The following is a 17,547-nucleotide window of genomic DNA, read 5'->3' as shown; positions in this document are numbered from 1 at the left end:
TCATCTCATTTGTATTACTGAGTCTCTAAAGGCGAAGGGAAGCTATATAGTATTTAGTGATTGTTCAGATAAATAAATAATACAATTTTAAACACCTTTTACGTTGATAAACCTGCTTTACCTAGAGCTTAATTTATTTCAGGTTTTATTTTTCTTCGGTACAATGTTCAAATTCAAAATGAGCATCTAATAAATAATGTTATATTTATTTATTTTCACATATTTTTAGTTATTCAAATAAGACTGTGGGATGTACTGCACACTATTTAAGCGAGCGAATTATAAAGGTGATCCTAATGTGAACTGTAGGTACTTATCTTAAAGGAGTTTGAGTTCTTGCTTTCTTGTTACAAGCGGTAACTCTCTCAATTAAATACATTTTGGTTATTTAAATAAGTAGTCCTTCATTATATAGAGAACATGTCTGTCAGTCGTAAACACAAGACAGGAAATAATAAAAATAGAAGGCGTGACGTTGAAACGTTATTTAAATCCACGCTCAACCGTTTTGATACATTTTATAAAATAGTTGTTTCCGTACTTTCATAATCTTAGAACTATGTTTTCTATGGTATTCCATAACTCCCCATTTTGAGTTAAGTCGTGTTTCGATCATGTCTCCTAAAAGATTTGAAGTATATTTTTCCATTCCAATCGAACAAAACAGTTTATTATTAAACAGTTTAGTAAGATATGTGCGTATTAATATTATAAAATATTTATTGTCCTATTATCATGTCCGAGCCACCGTGTTTCCTGTCACGCCTGCGCTTGCGCAAATCTAGGAACCCCTCCTATGGACGTCCATTGAAGTATGACGGCAACGAATCGTTGGAAATTTACTGAATGAGTACCTACGCATGTATGTTTAAGTTGAAGTCCTATAGTTTGATTGGAGCGCTATCTAACTATCATCACCATCATCATCTTTATCGACCCTTTACCATTCTACTACAGGTCAAGGGTTTCCTCACAGAATGAGAAGGGCTTAAGGCCATAGTCCACCATGCAGGCCTATAAGTATGAAAGGAAAGTATGAAAGTATAATACCATAGTTTTTATTCTTTTTAATTCGTAAAACTAAATATGGAACTAAAGGTTGAAACTTATGAGTTGCCAAACGTACGTATAAAAAATATTATCTGGCTGGAGGCACCCGGAAGTCAACTTTACAAGCATCCATGTTATTAATTTCAAGTTCGGTAGAACAAATTCAATATTACCTAGACCTCAAAGAAATTACCCTTATTCACCTGCATTGTGAGATGCGGCTGATTGCCTCCACTTACCTCTACTCCTTACCTATGCCGAGAATACCTATAGGTAGTTTTTTTAAATTCCAATACAAGTTAGATCTTTACTGGAATCTCACCTGGGTGGTGAGATTCCAGTAAAGATCTGATGTTGATCTGATCTTTCCAGAAAGAGTGATGATGCAGTCTAAATTGGTAGCGTCATAATAAAACGGCGCGTATTGTGAGGAGGTTCCTCACTCGGGAGCCCTGACCGCCAGTTGCTTGGGAATTCAAAAGCCCCGCAAGCGGAGAAGTGGATGGTTTTCTTTTTATAAACTTTTAATAGTGCTGTTTTCATTTATATAATTTAACATTGTTAATAATTTAAAAAAATATATTTTATCGTCTGTTGTTAGTACCAGTTCTTAAACGAATTAATTACCACTTAATTATTTAACAATATTGCTAACGACCGCAAACTCAGCCTTATACTGTGCATTCGCAACCAATGCTCAGCGTTGATTTTCAGTATGCTGCAGATTCCAACTGAGCAAACAACCACACGTCCGTTGCGTTATAATTAAAAATAAAAAATTAGAAATTGTATTATAAATTGAAATAAAATTAAAAAAAGAACAAAATATAATTAATAATTGGTTTCCAGTCAGCATCGTGCCGTAGCTTAATCGCTTGGCGGCACGCTTATGTTAGTAGGATTTACTGAGCCAAACACATACCATATTGCCTACACGCAGACTGAACCTGGGACCCACTTATAAGACTGCCACGCTCACCACTGCGGCAGGGAGATCAACATAAATAATAATAAAAAAATAGAACATGAACTTTTGCACATTTTTGTCTTGCCCATAATGCCATAAGTTTTCTCCTCACGTATTCATGTGGCTCTTATATATGTTTTATAGTATACATATTTCTGTACTACAATGTTATTTATATTAATTACTAGCGGACCCTCGCGACTTCGTCCGCCTATGAGTCAATCGAGAAGCTGGAATACATCTGATGAACATCATAATCACCGTGGCTAGCTACTATTATTTTACGTGGAATAATGAGTTAGTAAGTTGTCATTATTTTACTTGATACATATATATACATCCATCCATACATCCATCCTCACAAAACTTTCGCATTTATAATATTAGTAGAATAGCACGCATGGATTCGATCGTTGTCCCATATGCCTTGCGACTTGCTGTTATTTGTCAAGAGTTATGTCCTTTATCTCCGACAATATTTATCAGATCCTGATTAAAATCGGAAATCGGTTCAAATTTAATGGAGCTATGAAGTAAAATTGATAAAAATTTCATCTCAGTTCCCGGAGGAAACTTATTGTTTATCGGGATAAAAAGTATCCTACATGTTGACCCGGAATATTAGCTTCTACTATACCGAATTTTATTTAAATCCATTCAGCAGTTTTTGCGTGATGCCCGGACGGACAGACAGACAAATATTACATAAAAATCTGTTTTGGACTCAGTATACCGCATCTCCCGGTGAAAATTTTCAAAATACATATATGAAATGTACAGAAATCTTCCAGTTACAGTTTTATTATAAGTATAGATATAGCAAGAGATCGCTCTTATTATACGTAGGCACTCGTATTTTTTCCTTGTCATGGATTTATAATATGGCGTAATATATTTATTTTTTTAATAAGGAATCTCATTATTAGAAACAGATGATGTAAGAGGTACTATTAATAACACTAAAGGTAGGTATTAATTTATTTATAACGGTACATACTTTATTGTCATTTTCCTAGAGCACAAATACAATTTAGTGAATAATACCTATTACAATTATAAGAAAGCGGGGGCTTTTTTAGTTCGCCCTGTTTTTATCGACACATAGGTACGTCATTTATTATGATTATTATAATCAATCATTGTATCGTAATCATTTCGACAGAATACAGTTCGAAACGTAATTAATATCTAAGATATTATCGCAAGTTCGACTACGGATCTTAAGGTACTGGGATCTATTCCCAGGTCGAGTCGATAAAAGTTAAGTACCTATAATGTGTTTCTGACAAGAAATCCTCCTTAATTATAGTATTATTATGCTAACACTACTTGAGCCACTAAAGTTAGGATATTGATACTTGCAACCCCGTGCTTTGGAGAACATGTTATGTTTCTTATTGTAGCATTAACGGACGAAGGAGATGAAATACTGGATGGTACCCGATGGAAAACCTATGCTTACAAATAGACCAATACTTCACATCCTACAAATAGATAAAAAATTAATAAACTAAGAAAATACGTACATCGCCATTTTGCTCAATTTGCCCAAAGTAAGCGTAGGTACTCGTATGTTATGGGTACCAACTAAGATGATTGATGAATATAAAACATAAATACTTGTAATATACAGATAAACACAAAGTCATTCTGCAGTAATCTCTGCTATACCTACTACTAAAATAGATTATCAATTTTAGACACATTTGAAAAAAATTGTAAGAGCCAACCAATCCACGTAGGAACAGTGTCATGAGAATAAGTTCTAGAGTTCTCTTCTATAAGAAAGGAGGCCTCTCGGCAAGGAGGCATAGGAAATTAATAGGATGATTACTTGAAGTCATTCAATAAATACTTTTCCGCCATGTATTCAGCATGTTCCATAAGTCTTGATTTACTTGGTAGTAAATTTGGAATAGCCCAGGGCTTGACTGTAATTAAACCTGATAGTAACTGGCGATGCACTTTAAGTGGAACCAGCTTTCCTGGATGCGATGCCTATCCACCAATGATTTGAACTCATTTGTCACTTGGCTCTTGGCACGCTTGCTTACCTAGATAATACAAGCTCTACATTACAGTGTGCATTATACTTATGTTATCTAATAACGTGCTTCAGTGGATTGTCATCTTTCCACGTGTAAAGCATTGTACTCCTTGTTTTTCCCCTTCTGCTGACTGACATACTTGTTTATATAATCTTTGACCCTGTTTACTTAACTAGAATAGATACTTTTGAAATAAACAAGGTTCATTGCTGGGGAAATAACCCAAAGTGCTTACAACCTTTATAAAAGTTTCAATTCAGTCTTATACTTTACAAAGGATGCAAATATATCCTTATAATGAGTTTAAATAAATAAATATACAATACACACATCGCCATCTAGCCCCAAAGTAAGCGTAGCTTGTGTTATGAGTACTAAGATGTCTGATGAATATTTATACGAATAATATACATAAATACTTAGAATATACATATAAACACCCAGACACTGAAAAACATTCATGCTCATCACACAAACATTTTCCAGTTGTGGGAATCGAACCCACGGCTTTGGACTCAGAAAGCAGGGTCGCTGCAAACTGCGCCAATCGGCCGTCAATCGTATATATCAAACATGTGAAACATGCGGTATATACTAAAACCTATAGACCAGTTTTACCTACATTATTATAAACCAGTTGTTTTATCCGCGCTGACTAACTATCGTGACGTGATGTTATAGTGGCCAAACGGATACCCTACTCTTAATCGTAAACTTCTCCCGGACGTTTGGTTACTTAATTTTTTCATTGTTTCCTAACTATGTGACAAATATATATAGCACATAATATGCGACTAAATATATATGACATAATAATATGATGTTAAGATCAAGGACTACAAGCTTTTGAGTATTATTTATTTAGTCAAAGTCAAATATTTCTTTATTTAAATAGGCACATAGATGACACTTTTGATGCGATGATTATATACAAAATGTGTAAATAGCAGTGAGTAGTGATGGCGATAGCTAAATTCGTAAACTTAAAACTAAAGCTACGAGGATTCCAAACGCGTCCTGGTCTAAGAAGCCCGCAACAAACTTAGCCGGGCGTTCTTTTTGTAATCACCATCTCACATTGTCATTTGAAAGTATTTAAGAAGCAACCTGGTTAGAGCAATTGTTCACACCCAAGCTTTTTTATCGTTAACGTAATCCTTTATACCATTATAGGACTTTTCTGTAAGCTTTTGCTTAATACACCGTCGTCGACCAACAATACATATTCCTCGAACAAACAGTGCATTTGCAAAGCGTCAGTTTTTGAATGTAGGGCCATTTTAATATTTAAATAAAAATTAATAAAAAACAAAAAACACATTCAAATAATTACAATGTTACAAATAAACTGAAGAATATGCTGAGTCATCTAAATTATCAAGATACCGAAAATATAATTCGTTCGTTAACGTAAATTTACTAAATATGTATCATATTTTATTGAATATTAATTTGAATAAATAATAAATAATCACCCCCACACATGCTCGCACACACACTTATACACGTAATAAATTGTATGTTGATAATGTAAACTTCCTAACATGTACTTATTCTCTGTTTTGTTCTTACTCTAATCTCGATGCACATATGGGATAACACTGACCCCCAAGACACGGGATATCCTAGTTTGGGGGTCCAGGGTAATTTTAGAAAAAACATTGTACTTTTAAGCAAATAAAAACTATTATTATTATTTATTATAGAATAGAATAGAATAGAAATTTTTTATTGCAACACAACACAATAGGAAAAATACAAGGAAAACAGTAATAGTACTTAGTGCAAGGGTGCAAAGGCGGCCTTATCACTAAAAGTGATCTTTTAAAGGCAACCTGAGCGTACGAAGCCGATAAAAAAGTGGAAAGTGGATGGTGCATAAAGTATGTTACAAAAAATAAAATAAACTTACATGAACATACATACTACATTTACATATTAACTACACAAATACCGTTATAAATTTATTATAATTAATAACAGAAATGTAAATACAAACTCTTTTTTAGAGCCATCCCCAATATATAGGTTCCCACCATGGCGCACAGCGAATGAAAATGGCAAATAAATCTCTATCGTAATGGAAGTAAGCATAAATACATCGTTCTTATATTTAGGGATATAGGTATCGTCATAATAACAGTCCTGCTATTGTCCAATCTCTGTTATGCTCCCTTAGTCACCTCGTACGACACCCGCGAAAGGGAGAGGGTGTGGTTAGCTGTATTCTGAGCTGCCGTCACCACATTGTACATGTAGGTATCACTTTTAAGTATTACTGCAAACTACACTCAATACTAAGTAGTTATTACAAAAACTTTAATATAAAAAAAAACAAACGAAACCGACTTCCGTATGGCCAATGGCCATAGTAGTTAATAGTTGAAGGTAAAGTGTTCACTAAACGTGACACGTTCCTCACTTCACAGGTATACGTTCCTTACCTATCTCCGAAGATTGTCATCAGATCTTCAGGGCACAGGTCTCCTCTTATTCTCAGGCATGCAAGGTTCCTCACAATATTTTCCTTAACTGAACCAAACGATATTAATCGCTTAAATTAAGAACGCAATTAACTCCGAAATGTTAGAGGTGCGTGCCGGGGATCGCACTAAGCCCCTCCGAAACATAGGCTGAAGTGTTTACCACTAGGCTATCGCCACAAAAACTATAAGATATTATTGCCAATTCAGTAACAGCAGAAAAACAAGTCAGAAATATGTACTTACGTATTTCTATTTTGAGATCAAAAGATTTTTTTTTTTTATTAGAATCATCATTAGCTGCTCACATACGATGCAAACCGCAAGATAATGGTACGTGCACACTACTTATTATGAAACGCATCAAAGATTTTTCAATATCATGGCACGAATCCGTGGAACGATCAACTTGGCAATTCAGACAACTCCATACTGGCATCCTTTCTATATTTTGTAATCGGTGAAAATTACTGTGATTTTTCACTAGTTAAAAACAACACGATTTAAAAAAAGCGGTTTTGGAATGAACAAATGAAGTTCATCTATCTATATATGTAGTGTCAATTTTAAAATTATGGTTCTACCACTGTTGCTCTTTTTGTAATGGAAATAGTCTGAATCAATGTAGGCAAAAAGATTCTACTAAGGACTATTTTTTGACCAAGCCATGCAAATTAATCCCGGGAGTGATTTTTACCCGTAGCTTTTCCGGGATCAATATTATCCGATGTCAATCAAAAGGATGCAAGCTACATATCTGCCAAATTTCATTAAGATCGGTTGACACGTTGAATCTAACATAGGAACGATTAATAAATTCCTTAACGACAAGGTTGCTAGGAAGCAGGCCACTCCGCTCTCATCTCTCACAAAATAGAAAAATTCTAAACATTGTTATACTATAAAATTATGTTGGACAAGAGCAATCTGCTGAGTTTCTTGCCGGCTCTTCTCAGTGGAATCTGCATTCCGAACCGGTGGTAGAGTCATTTCAAACAGGCTGACTTGACGTTTCAAAAGTGATTATAAATTAGGCCTACTTGAAATAAATGAATTTAAAAAATAGAAAACAAACAGATGCAAGCATTTATAATATTTCGTATTTAAAATATTAGTGTAGATTCCAAAATTTAAGTCGATAGTTCTTTAAGTCTAAAGTTGTAACAGACGACAGAGGTCGCACCATAAGAATTCGTTTTAGTAAAAACCAATTCTTATGGGCAACTATAACAGTAGAAATAACACCTTGCAATAATGTCTTTAATGTCATCTAATTTACCTTTATTAATCCAGTTTAATCCGAGGTATGAAAATATATTTTATTTATGATAATTGATAATATTGTACAGTTCACTACGTTTTGATGATAATAAACTATGCGTTTTAGTTTTACAATCCATTTGAAAACAACTAGGCAATTCATACAATAAATTATTATCTACATTATCTACAGTTGTAAAAAATAAATCTTGTTATTCAGAACTTCGGGATGCAGATGATGGCAATGATAAAGACAACTAAGTAGCAACAGTAATACGAATTTAATCATTTCCTTAATCAATAATTTCAGTCTCCAAATGCCATGACGATTTTTTCAAGTGGTCAAGGGAAAATGTGATTACCCGTGATAGGCTGCTTATGAGTTCTTGACGTACTGCCTATTACGTGGCAAATCACAGCGATAGATTATATCGCAAATTGTAGTGAAATATCTCCGAATCTTATGTGAAGAACCGATTACTTATCGCCCTGTCATTAGCATATACATATAAACACGTCCCATTGAGAGCCATTGTTCACTGAACTGTGATAGCACGTACATAAAAAAAGGATTTGTTTGTGATCTGTTATTTCTAATAAGGGTAAGATTATTCAATTTGTTAAGACGACATTAAAACTGTTTTGTATAAAACGAACGTTAAGCTTAATTTGCCATAATCTGCGATAAGCAGAAGAAATTATCACCGAAGAGATCTTCGGCAATGTATTATCTATTCACTTTTCGTTCTGACACCGGAGCACCTTCAGGAGATGTTGACTTTACAATGCAGTAGCGAAATTTCGTGGTAGGTATACAATGTTCATTGTATATCACGAAATTCCATAAAGTAACACCTGCTTCTATTCAAAATTCTTTTGAGCACTCTTGATCTCCTTTTCGTCCTTTCAATCCCATATTTCAATAAAATATATTTTTATTTTGTACTTTTATTATATTTGTTATAATTGTTTGTGTTACAGTTATTTTACCCCTGACATGAGTTATTAAAATATTAATTTTATTAGTTAAGTAAATATATATATATATATATACAATCTATTAATAAAATAATAATATAATAAATAAATTACGATAAGCTTACAGCTAGAGGTAAAATAAATGGGAACGGACTATTCTGGCTTTATTATAAGCAGACACGATTACCCTTCTCGTTTTTTTTAAATAGGTAGGTATTCGATGAGGACTACAACTTCCTGATTAATACAAATTTTGACCATATATTATTAGTACCTATCAGATCAGAATCATTATTTAGTGAAACTGGTTTGACGTATTCTAACAAACAATTTCATAACTTCAACCATGTGAGTTCTTTAATTTTATTCCGCTTTATTAAAATTTGACTTCAATTTAAGAGTTATTTTAGATACTTTGTAATGTTTATAAGACTATTTCATTCCGTTCGTTTTTTATACTTAAGATATTTAAGTTAGGCTTCAAATTAAGAAAATGTTCGCGATCATATTAGCAAGAAATTAAAAATAACCAGTATTTCTTTATTTGATTCAAAGAAAAATACTGTGATGTTCCGTATAGGTCAATCTATACGTTATAAGTTTTGATTAGTGACTAAGGTCAGTACTCTGAAGATTACTACGTATCATTGACGTAAACGTTCGGAAAAGTCTGACGCGTGAATTCTAGATTTTGGGAATATCGAAGGATCACTTTTGAGTCTGCTTTGAGTGTGTGAATGCCTCTATTTTTTCAAAACAGATGTATACAAGTATCAATTTGAAATGAATACGAGTTAAACCATTTGATTTCACGGTATATAAAAATCTTACGCCAATAACCATTTAGCAAAATTTCACTGCACCAAATGTGTTGCAACCAAATTTTATTAAATTCATATTCATATGTATATTGTTTCAGAAAATGATCCAACAAACGGTCCTAGTATTTTTGACTATATCTACTGGTGCCTTTGGTTTACCAAATCCACGAATACTCGGAAATGAGTGCTGTAAGTTTTAATGTAGTATCTTGTTAATTTATAAATAATAGTATATGGTTCAGGTTGGTAAACCTTATAAAGATAGTTGGCTAATTATTGAAAACCAAAAAAAGCATAGGTAACAGTATTAGAGCTAGCTAGCTAGCAGTAGAGCTATTTGTGACAGAGCTCGTTCGGGGAAGTACCTTCTACCACTTGCTTGCTTCTGACGCAGCAGCTCTGTGTTCCGGTCGGAAGGGCGTGGTTGCTGGTGTAAAACGGCACTTCGGGTTTAACTCCGTCGCCTAAGGTTGATGGACAAAGACGCCACTTTGTAACACGTGTTAGGTAGTTTGCATGTCGGTCGTGCAATGAAATAATCTTAGTTTTATTAGATTTTTAATGAGTTTAAAACACTATATGCTTCAAAAACATATCTACTTATCACTAAAAAGTAATATACTACTATTTCGTATTTATTTATGGACTTTAGAGGAGTTGGGTATATGCTTTTAGAACGGAATGAGAATATTATTATTATCAAAATTAAGCTTAATTTGCTATTCTCCGCGAAAAGCAGGAGAATAAGTGTGGTGTAATTTATAATTTCTTAAGTTCTTCTTTAAGTTGACTTAACAATTATTCATTGTAAAGTCAACATCTGCTGAGGATGCTCCGGTTTCGGAGCGAAACGTGCGTAGAGCGTATATTGCCGAAGATATGTTTGGTGTGGATTATAAGGATTGAAGAAATTATAAATTAATATAATTATAATTAATAATATAGATTCTCCTGCTTTTCGCGGAGTATATCAAATTAAGCTTAATTTTGATAATATATAATGGATTTCCGCAGAGTAACGCCTGCTTCTATCCAACAAATATTATTATTGCTTAACTTAAGGGTGCCACCCGTGTGCCCGTTAATTATTATCAGTAACATGTATAATACATATAAATTGAAATTGAACATGTCATAATATTCTTTAAAGCTCATCATGTGTCACCATTTAGCAATACAGCAGCGTGGTGGACATTTGTTTAAAACTCCTCACCCCACGAGAGAGGAGGCCTGCGCCCAGCAATGGGACGTTAATAAACTGATGACTATCGTGCATATTTCCATATAATAAATTGTATTACTAAGTACGTTCTTAATAACTGTTATCCCCGTATTTAATATATTCTATTTTAGATAAAAATGCAGTATTTATAAACCTGTTATCAGATAGAGATACCTATTAATGAGGTAATTACCGATTGCCATCAGGTTTAAGTTATTACTACGGGGTCATTCGCCTTGTTTAAAAAAACAATAAGTTTGCGAATTCAGGTACTAAAGTTTACGTCTACAAAACACACACGAACATTGAAAAGTTCTGAAGCCTTTTTAGATAATAGAGCAATAAGGCGTTGGTACCTAACTTACCATGTTAAAAAAAAAACACGTTTTTCCAGAAGCAAATTTTTTTTTAATTAATGAAGGAACCAAGTTTAACCCACCCGTAGAAATAAATATAATGTATTTTTATTGTATATTATCTTACACGTAAAGAAGAGTAAAAGATTTAAGTTAGGCTCGGAATAGTACACAACGTATTCAAATTTGTAAGAGGTAGGTTATTTACAAAATTATAAAAAGATTTGAGACCAACTTCTATACAGTAAAAATCAGGCAATCGGCTTTGCCTGTAAGCTGGTAAGGCCAAAGTCTCCCACCAGACAACTAGTACCAACAACTTGGAAAAAATAATTGCCTCCTTACCAAGTAAAATGGGCGCCGCCCCGTCTATCTTTATCGACGAATATTTGAAAGATCAATATTCGGACAAAACTTACAAATCGTAAAGGCGATTTGAGACCATCTTCTGTTGTAAAATTCGTAAAGATCAGCTAAGAAATAAAAAAATCTCCCTTACCAAGTAAAATGGCCCCGCCCCGTCTATCTTTACTAATAATAAATCTAGAGTTTGTTATATTGTAGGCTTGCGACAAATTTGAGCCAAGTTTTCTCTATTACTAACATAAAAATTACAGCCTACAAAGACTTCAACCTTATCACACGGGCTGGCTGGAACGCGAGGCCAGCAAGAAGTCCGACATCATTAAGCACTCCCGTGGAATTGGTTATCATCCACCACAGTTATCAACCCGGTGCGTGCTTCAACACAGAAGATTGCTCAACAGCTATGCGATCGATGCAGGACTATCATCAGCTTTCAAACGGCTGGGACGATATTGGTTATAAGTAAGAAATACGTAAGAAGTTTTATCTAGCCTCTTTATTCGTTTACAAGATAGCCCTTGATTGCATTGCTTCTCATCTATTGCATGATGATTCAATTTAAGGGGAGGAAGTTGTATCAAAGCCATACCCCTATTTTTTTTCTACGTCGCAATGTGCTGAACTATCACAAGACCACAGTGCTAAGTGCAGACCGTGAGGTGGACAATCTTCGCCCTTGCGTTAATTCTGAGAAATTTCAATCAGCGAAAAGTACTGCTAAATCTACGATTGAATTTAGATGTTTGATTATTCTTCCCGTATGGTGACAGCAGATCAGAATATTGTTGTCGACTCCACCCCTACTCTTTCCGCGGATGTTCTACGAGGTGACTTGGAGGACGGACAGCGTCGTCCTCTGTGTTATAAAAGACCATATTTTGCGATCACCAACCCGTCTGCCGTCCGTGGTGATTACGGGCAAAACCCCCGTTGCGAGATGCCTCTAGTCCAATGAGGTGTTCCAGGCTGTTGATGATTATTCCCAAAATTCTGAGATGCTTTATAATATAACGATAGGAAGACATAGTCGTCCTATGTCTTTTTATTGTTATATCTAATTAGTATCGAAATTGCACAGCTGGTAAACTTTGCCTGTAACAAATACATACTTTTGCGCAGTTTCGCGGTAGGCAGTGATGGCCAAGCGTACGAAGGTCGGGGCTGGGACAGAGTTGGCGCTCACGCAGCAGGCTTTAATATCAGGAGTATTGGCATCGTGCTCATTGGTGATTGGGTCTGTGAGTATAACATTTTCATTGTTTATTCAATAATTGGAGGTGACAAACGAGTCTTGAGAATATTAGTCATGAAAAAACATAAAAAGATTAAACGGTAACAATAGCTTTAAAAAAAACCGACTTAAAAATTATAACCGACTTCAATATTAGTAATACATTATATTCGTCTGTAATAAGTATCTCAGTACAAGTAGATGACAGTGTGTCACGTTATTTTGATTTGAAAACTACTGAAGTTAATTCAATAACGTTTATATATGAGCAATTGGGCGGGGCATTAGCTTATAGAATTGTGAGGTGAGGTGAGGAATTTTAAATAAAGCTTGGAGAACCGATGGACGTTGGGGTCTTAAGGTGCTGGAACGGCGACCCCGCACCGGTAAACGCAGCGTAGGTCGGCCCCCAACGAGGTGGACAGATGACATCAGGTGTGTAGCTGGGAGCCGCTGGAGGCAAGCGGCCCAGGACCGTGTATTGTGGAACTCCCTACAAAAGACATATGTCCAGCAGTGGACGTCAATTGGTTGAGGTGATGATGATGATGATGATGAGCAATTAAAAATAAGAATTTTTAAGTCGGTTTATAAATGACGAAGACTCTTAGGTAACAAACGCAAAAAACAATATTTTAAATCGAAGGCCGTCCTTTTTTAAGACGCTTAAAAATTAAAACTGAGGTACAGTGCAACAATATGTTTTAAAGCTAAATCATAAATATATCATATATCATAAATTTATCTTTATCATAAAGTTCACCAATGTATTTTTATTTCAAGCCATCGTCCCACCTGAAATACAGCTGGAAACTACGAAACAACTCATCGCCGTAGGCATACAGCTTGGCTACATCAGTCCAGAGTACAGGCTAGTCGGCCACAGGCAGGTCAGAGCCACAGAATGCCCCGGAGAGGCACTCTTCAAGGAGATTTCAACGTGGGAACGATTCTCGCCTGATGTATAAAGAACTCATTAGTTAATGCTTTTAAGGGTCGTCGGTAAAGAAAACCCCTGTCACGCCTCCGAGACTAATGGACGAACCCTATGGCAGATGTGGCAAATGGAATAGATGTTATGTTAAGGTACTTTAATATTGTATAATTGTCCTTTCACGTCACTGCTTAGTTTCCATAGTGGCAAAAGTTATGTGGTGGTAATTTTTTTGGACCAGCTAATCTAACACATTGTTTGCGAAATATTTAAGATGCAAAGCTCGATACCAAAATCGAGCTGCACTAAATATTTCGCGATGTGTTTCGCAAAATAGCGATTTGTGACCGCGTCACTTGCCATTTCTATATATTGTGTTAACTATAGTACAGTTTTAGTAATATTGTTTCTTTAAAATATAGATATAACCTAAAATAAACTATTTAAAATGAAATAAAATCTAAAAGGTCCTCGAAACCACCGCAGCGAGGCATAGTTCCTAAGATGCTGGCAGCATTGCCCCTTTGGATGGCCAAACTAATTCGTTGGCCAAGGTAATTGCCCGCTCTAGGACAAACTTACAGAACTTTCTCCGGTAGACTCGATAACCCTTTTCGATAATTCTTTGAAAAGGGCTCTGTCCTCCGGACCCCACGGTCCCAAAGTCTATTATATATTATCTATTATATATGATAGTACATATGTATAATTCAGTGTGCTTAAGTGTATAGTATACATATACCAAAACGTAGGAAATAAAAAGATAAATCATTACAAGTAGGTATTTCGTTTTTAAAATAAATTATTGTGCTTTAATAGATCAGGTGGAATAATAAATAAGGTGGCATATAAACTCATTTTTTCAAGTTTATTAGATTACTCTTAATATACATTTTCTCCAGATTTAACGACGAATGTCAAAAGTGGTATTTTATCTTATTTGCTAATAAGATTGCCAACTGGTTTATATACTTACCTTATTATATGTAGTTTTTTTATAACGAAATTAGGTTAAACATCAAATTAAAAACACGACTGAGTAAAAGCCTGCCGAACTTAAAATCTTAGTGAATAAGGAGATAACAAAAAAAAACTTAGCTGCGTCCAAGAAATCACACGTTCATATTACACATTTATTATTTACAACCAAAAAACACTAACCTGGCTTCAGTAACTAGTTAGGTAAAGATACAGGTGAGTATATTTAACGTAGTACCCAGTACTTAAAACCCGGTGCATTCGCAAGTAATTACCTATTATATTCTTATTTGGCAGTCTTTGCCTCTTCAATATTTATTTCAGATAATGTATATATGTGTAAATAATTAAGTTATTGTAGTTATGAAATATCACAGACTAAATTTATTAGATTATTAGGTTCAATAATGTTTTTTTTTTTAATGATTAATTTATTTCATTATACTGTTCTAAAGCCATGTCTTCCTTCCTATTATATATTTAATTTAGAAATATCTTTAAAGTGTTTTGGAAACAATTGTTTGAGGGGACTTCACATTTAAGTACATCAATAAAGATGAAGCAAAGTGCCAAAATGTCACCGAAAAGCCTTTATACTTATACTTAAATACATATATACAAACATGAAATACTAGTATAATAGTTCTTGTATCGGATACTCGTAGATTTTTATACTTACCTTTTGCTTCATTTATTGATAATTTTTTGAGTTTTCATTGTAGATTTGCACAAATAATTTTTTAAAGTCTACATATTTACGAGAAAAATCTGCGACTTGTCGATTGTTTCATAAATTATTATAACTAATATAAAAAAGAAACTAAAAATGTGGTTTTCATTTGTTTTAAGTCACTTATCAATCAGATAAATAACAATATGAATAGAATAGAACTACCCTATATTATATTATTTTGATCTTGAATAAGTATTACTGTATTACCTACTCAATAATGTTATACATCTGAAGACAATTCATGTGTATACATACATTGTTCGTGAATAGAGGCAACATTTTGAAAGTGGAACTTTATGTTTGTCACTAAAGAAATGGCAGGGTGATTACGTATCTCGCGACAGACTTGCAACAGAAGAAAATCTTGCGATCACTGCTGTCAAACGTCACTATTGCTCATTTATTGTATGGCAAGATTTATACCTGTCTTAATCACCCTGCCGAACTGTTCGGAATTTTGTGATCTGAAAATATGGTTCTGTTTAAATGTTAATAAAGAAGAAGGATTTTGACAATAAGTGGTTTTTGCTTCATTGCATGGTATAATTTCCTGAAATTCCGTACATAGGTAAAGATTTATTGATCTACTTATCAATTCTGGTAATTAACACAAATTACCAAAGCAATATAAACATTGGGTACTAACAACTTATTTTCAACAGCCACAGTTGTACGGGCAATTTCACCAATTAAAAAATGATGCGAGTAAAGTAAGTAAGTAAGTGACACCTGTGAGCCACTTTATCTGATCAGACCTTTGAAGAGGTGATTGGCGCGTGGTCTTTTACCCTTGCCTAATACTATAATTGTGTCCAGATTATTGTCAAGCGATGTGACTAAAGAACCTGACAAGATTTTTTTTAAACTTGAAACGTTGCCAAAATTGGCCAAGCCGTTAAGGAAATTAGCCAGAGACAGACAGAAGTTATTTTTTTCTTTTTTTTAATAAGAAAATTAAGAATGCATTAAGTTCGTGCCGAGTAAATTGTAAAAAGACTAATATAGTAAGTAAGTATAGATATACTCGTAGTTTCTATACGATTCCCTTTTATATAACTGTCATAACATTTACAAAATATTATATTTTGGTTAATGGTTGAGGAGTTCTGTCGGCACTCCTTTATTGTGACGAGCCTAAATGCTTACGTTTTATATACCATAAAGGATACGCAATACTATTTATTGTGTAGTCACGGTGGCTATCTGTAGTTTTCATCATCCGTTTCATGTGACCTAATGGTGTATTTCGAAAGAAAATGTTCAAGTTATGTACATTAAAAAATATCGAAATAGGTGTGCCTATAATATTTGAATAGCTTCCACCATTTCTCCAGGACCCCTCATGAATCTTCACCAAATTAAAATGATACCTCTGAGGTATGACATCCCAAAAAAAAGGATTTAAAAAGGAATTGGCGGAGTAATCGAGTAACGAACATAAAAAAAACATATAGTCGTAAAAATCCTCCTTTTTAAGTGGGGTAAAAACCAGTTATTAAAAACGGACTTAAATTTAATTTGTTTGCTTAAATTTTATAAATAGTAGAGAGTAAATTTTGGATCTACCAATGCATAAGTTTAAAGAATATGTTAAAACACATTTATTACAGCGAGGTTACTATACAATTGATGAATTTCTTAATGACAAGGTTGCTTGGAAGCATCCGGCTCCGCTTTCATCTCTCACAACATAGAAAAATGAATGTTAAAATGTAAAATGTAAATTTTTGATGTTGGAAAAGGGCAACTGCTGAGTTTCTTGCCGGCATGTTCTCGGTAGAATCTGCCTTCCGAACCGGTGGTAGAGTCACTACAAACAGACAGACTTGACGTTTCAAAAGTGCTTTTATTAGGTCTACTTGAAAGCTTGAGTAAATTTTGAATTTTGTATATTGGTGATACGAAGATAATGTTTATCATTTAAAAGCTAGTGCATAGTTCCCCTTAACAAGAAAGCTAATACCCTACGTTTAATAATAACATTGTAGGTCAATCTACAAGGTAGTTCCCCGCCATAATGTTAACGGCTCATGTGCATCAGATTTATCTCAATAAAAATCTGATAATTATGGATTGCGCAATTATAAGTTATAATAAAATACTTATTACTTTACACTGAT

At 34.2% G+C, this 17,547-nt stretch overlaps 1 protein-coding gene across 2 annotated transcripts; it reads left to right on the top strand.

Moving 5' to 3' along the window:
- Positions 1–8,353: 8,353 nt before the first annotated feature.
- Positions 8,354–14,117, top strand: LOC120628270 (peptidoglycan-recognition protein LB-like). 2 transcript variants are annotated; one of them, XM_039896557.1, is made up of 5 exons: positions 8,354–8,410; positions 9,706–9,796; positions 11,803–12,013; positions 12,671–12,789; positions 13,566–14,117. In XM_039896557.1, the coding sequence occupies exons 2-5, from the start codon at positions 9,709–9,711 to the stop codon at positions 13,748–13,750; spliced, it is 603 nt and encodes a 200-aa protein (XP_039752491.1). In that variant the 5' UTR covers positions 8,354–8,410; positions 9,706–9,708; the 3' UTR covers positions 13,751–14,117. The 2 variants fall into 2 exon arrangements, with proteins under 2 accessions (XP_039752491.1, XP_039752492.1); XM_039896558.1 differs by lacking the exon at positions 8,354–8,410 and adding an exon at positions 8,995–9,134.
- Positions 14,118–17,547: the final 3,430 nt, after the last annotated feature.

Source organism: Pararge aegeria, chromosome 12 (assembly GCF_905163445.1).
Source record: "Pararge aegeria chromosome 12, ilParAegt1.1, whole genome shotgun sequence".
In the NCBI taxonomy this organism is placed as follows: domain Eukaryota; kingdom Metazoa; phylum Arthropoda; class Insecta; order Lepidoptera; family Nymphalidae; genus Pararge; species Pararge aegeria.
The sequence above is the reverse complement of the archived record's forward strand: the minus strand, read 5'-3'. Positions and strand labels throughout refer to the sequence as shown.

What these genes read in the sequence shown, in the direction of transcription:
- LOC120628270 (XM_039896557.1), top strand. Translation starts at nt 9,709, where the DNA reads ATGATCCAACAAACGGTCCTAGTATTTTTGACTATATCTACTGGTGCC. An exon ending in TGGGACGATATTGGTTATAA is followed by an intron (nt 12,014 to 12,670) that starts GTAAGAAATACG and finishes ACTTTTGCGCAG; the next exon opens with TTTCGCGGTAGGCAGTGATG. An exon ending in GCTCATTGGTGATTGGGTCT is followed by an intron (nt 12,790 to 13,565) that starts GTGAGTATAACA and finishes TTTTATTTCAAG; the next exon opens with CCATCGTCCCACCTGAAATA.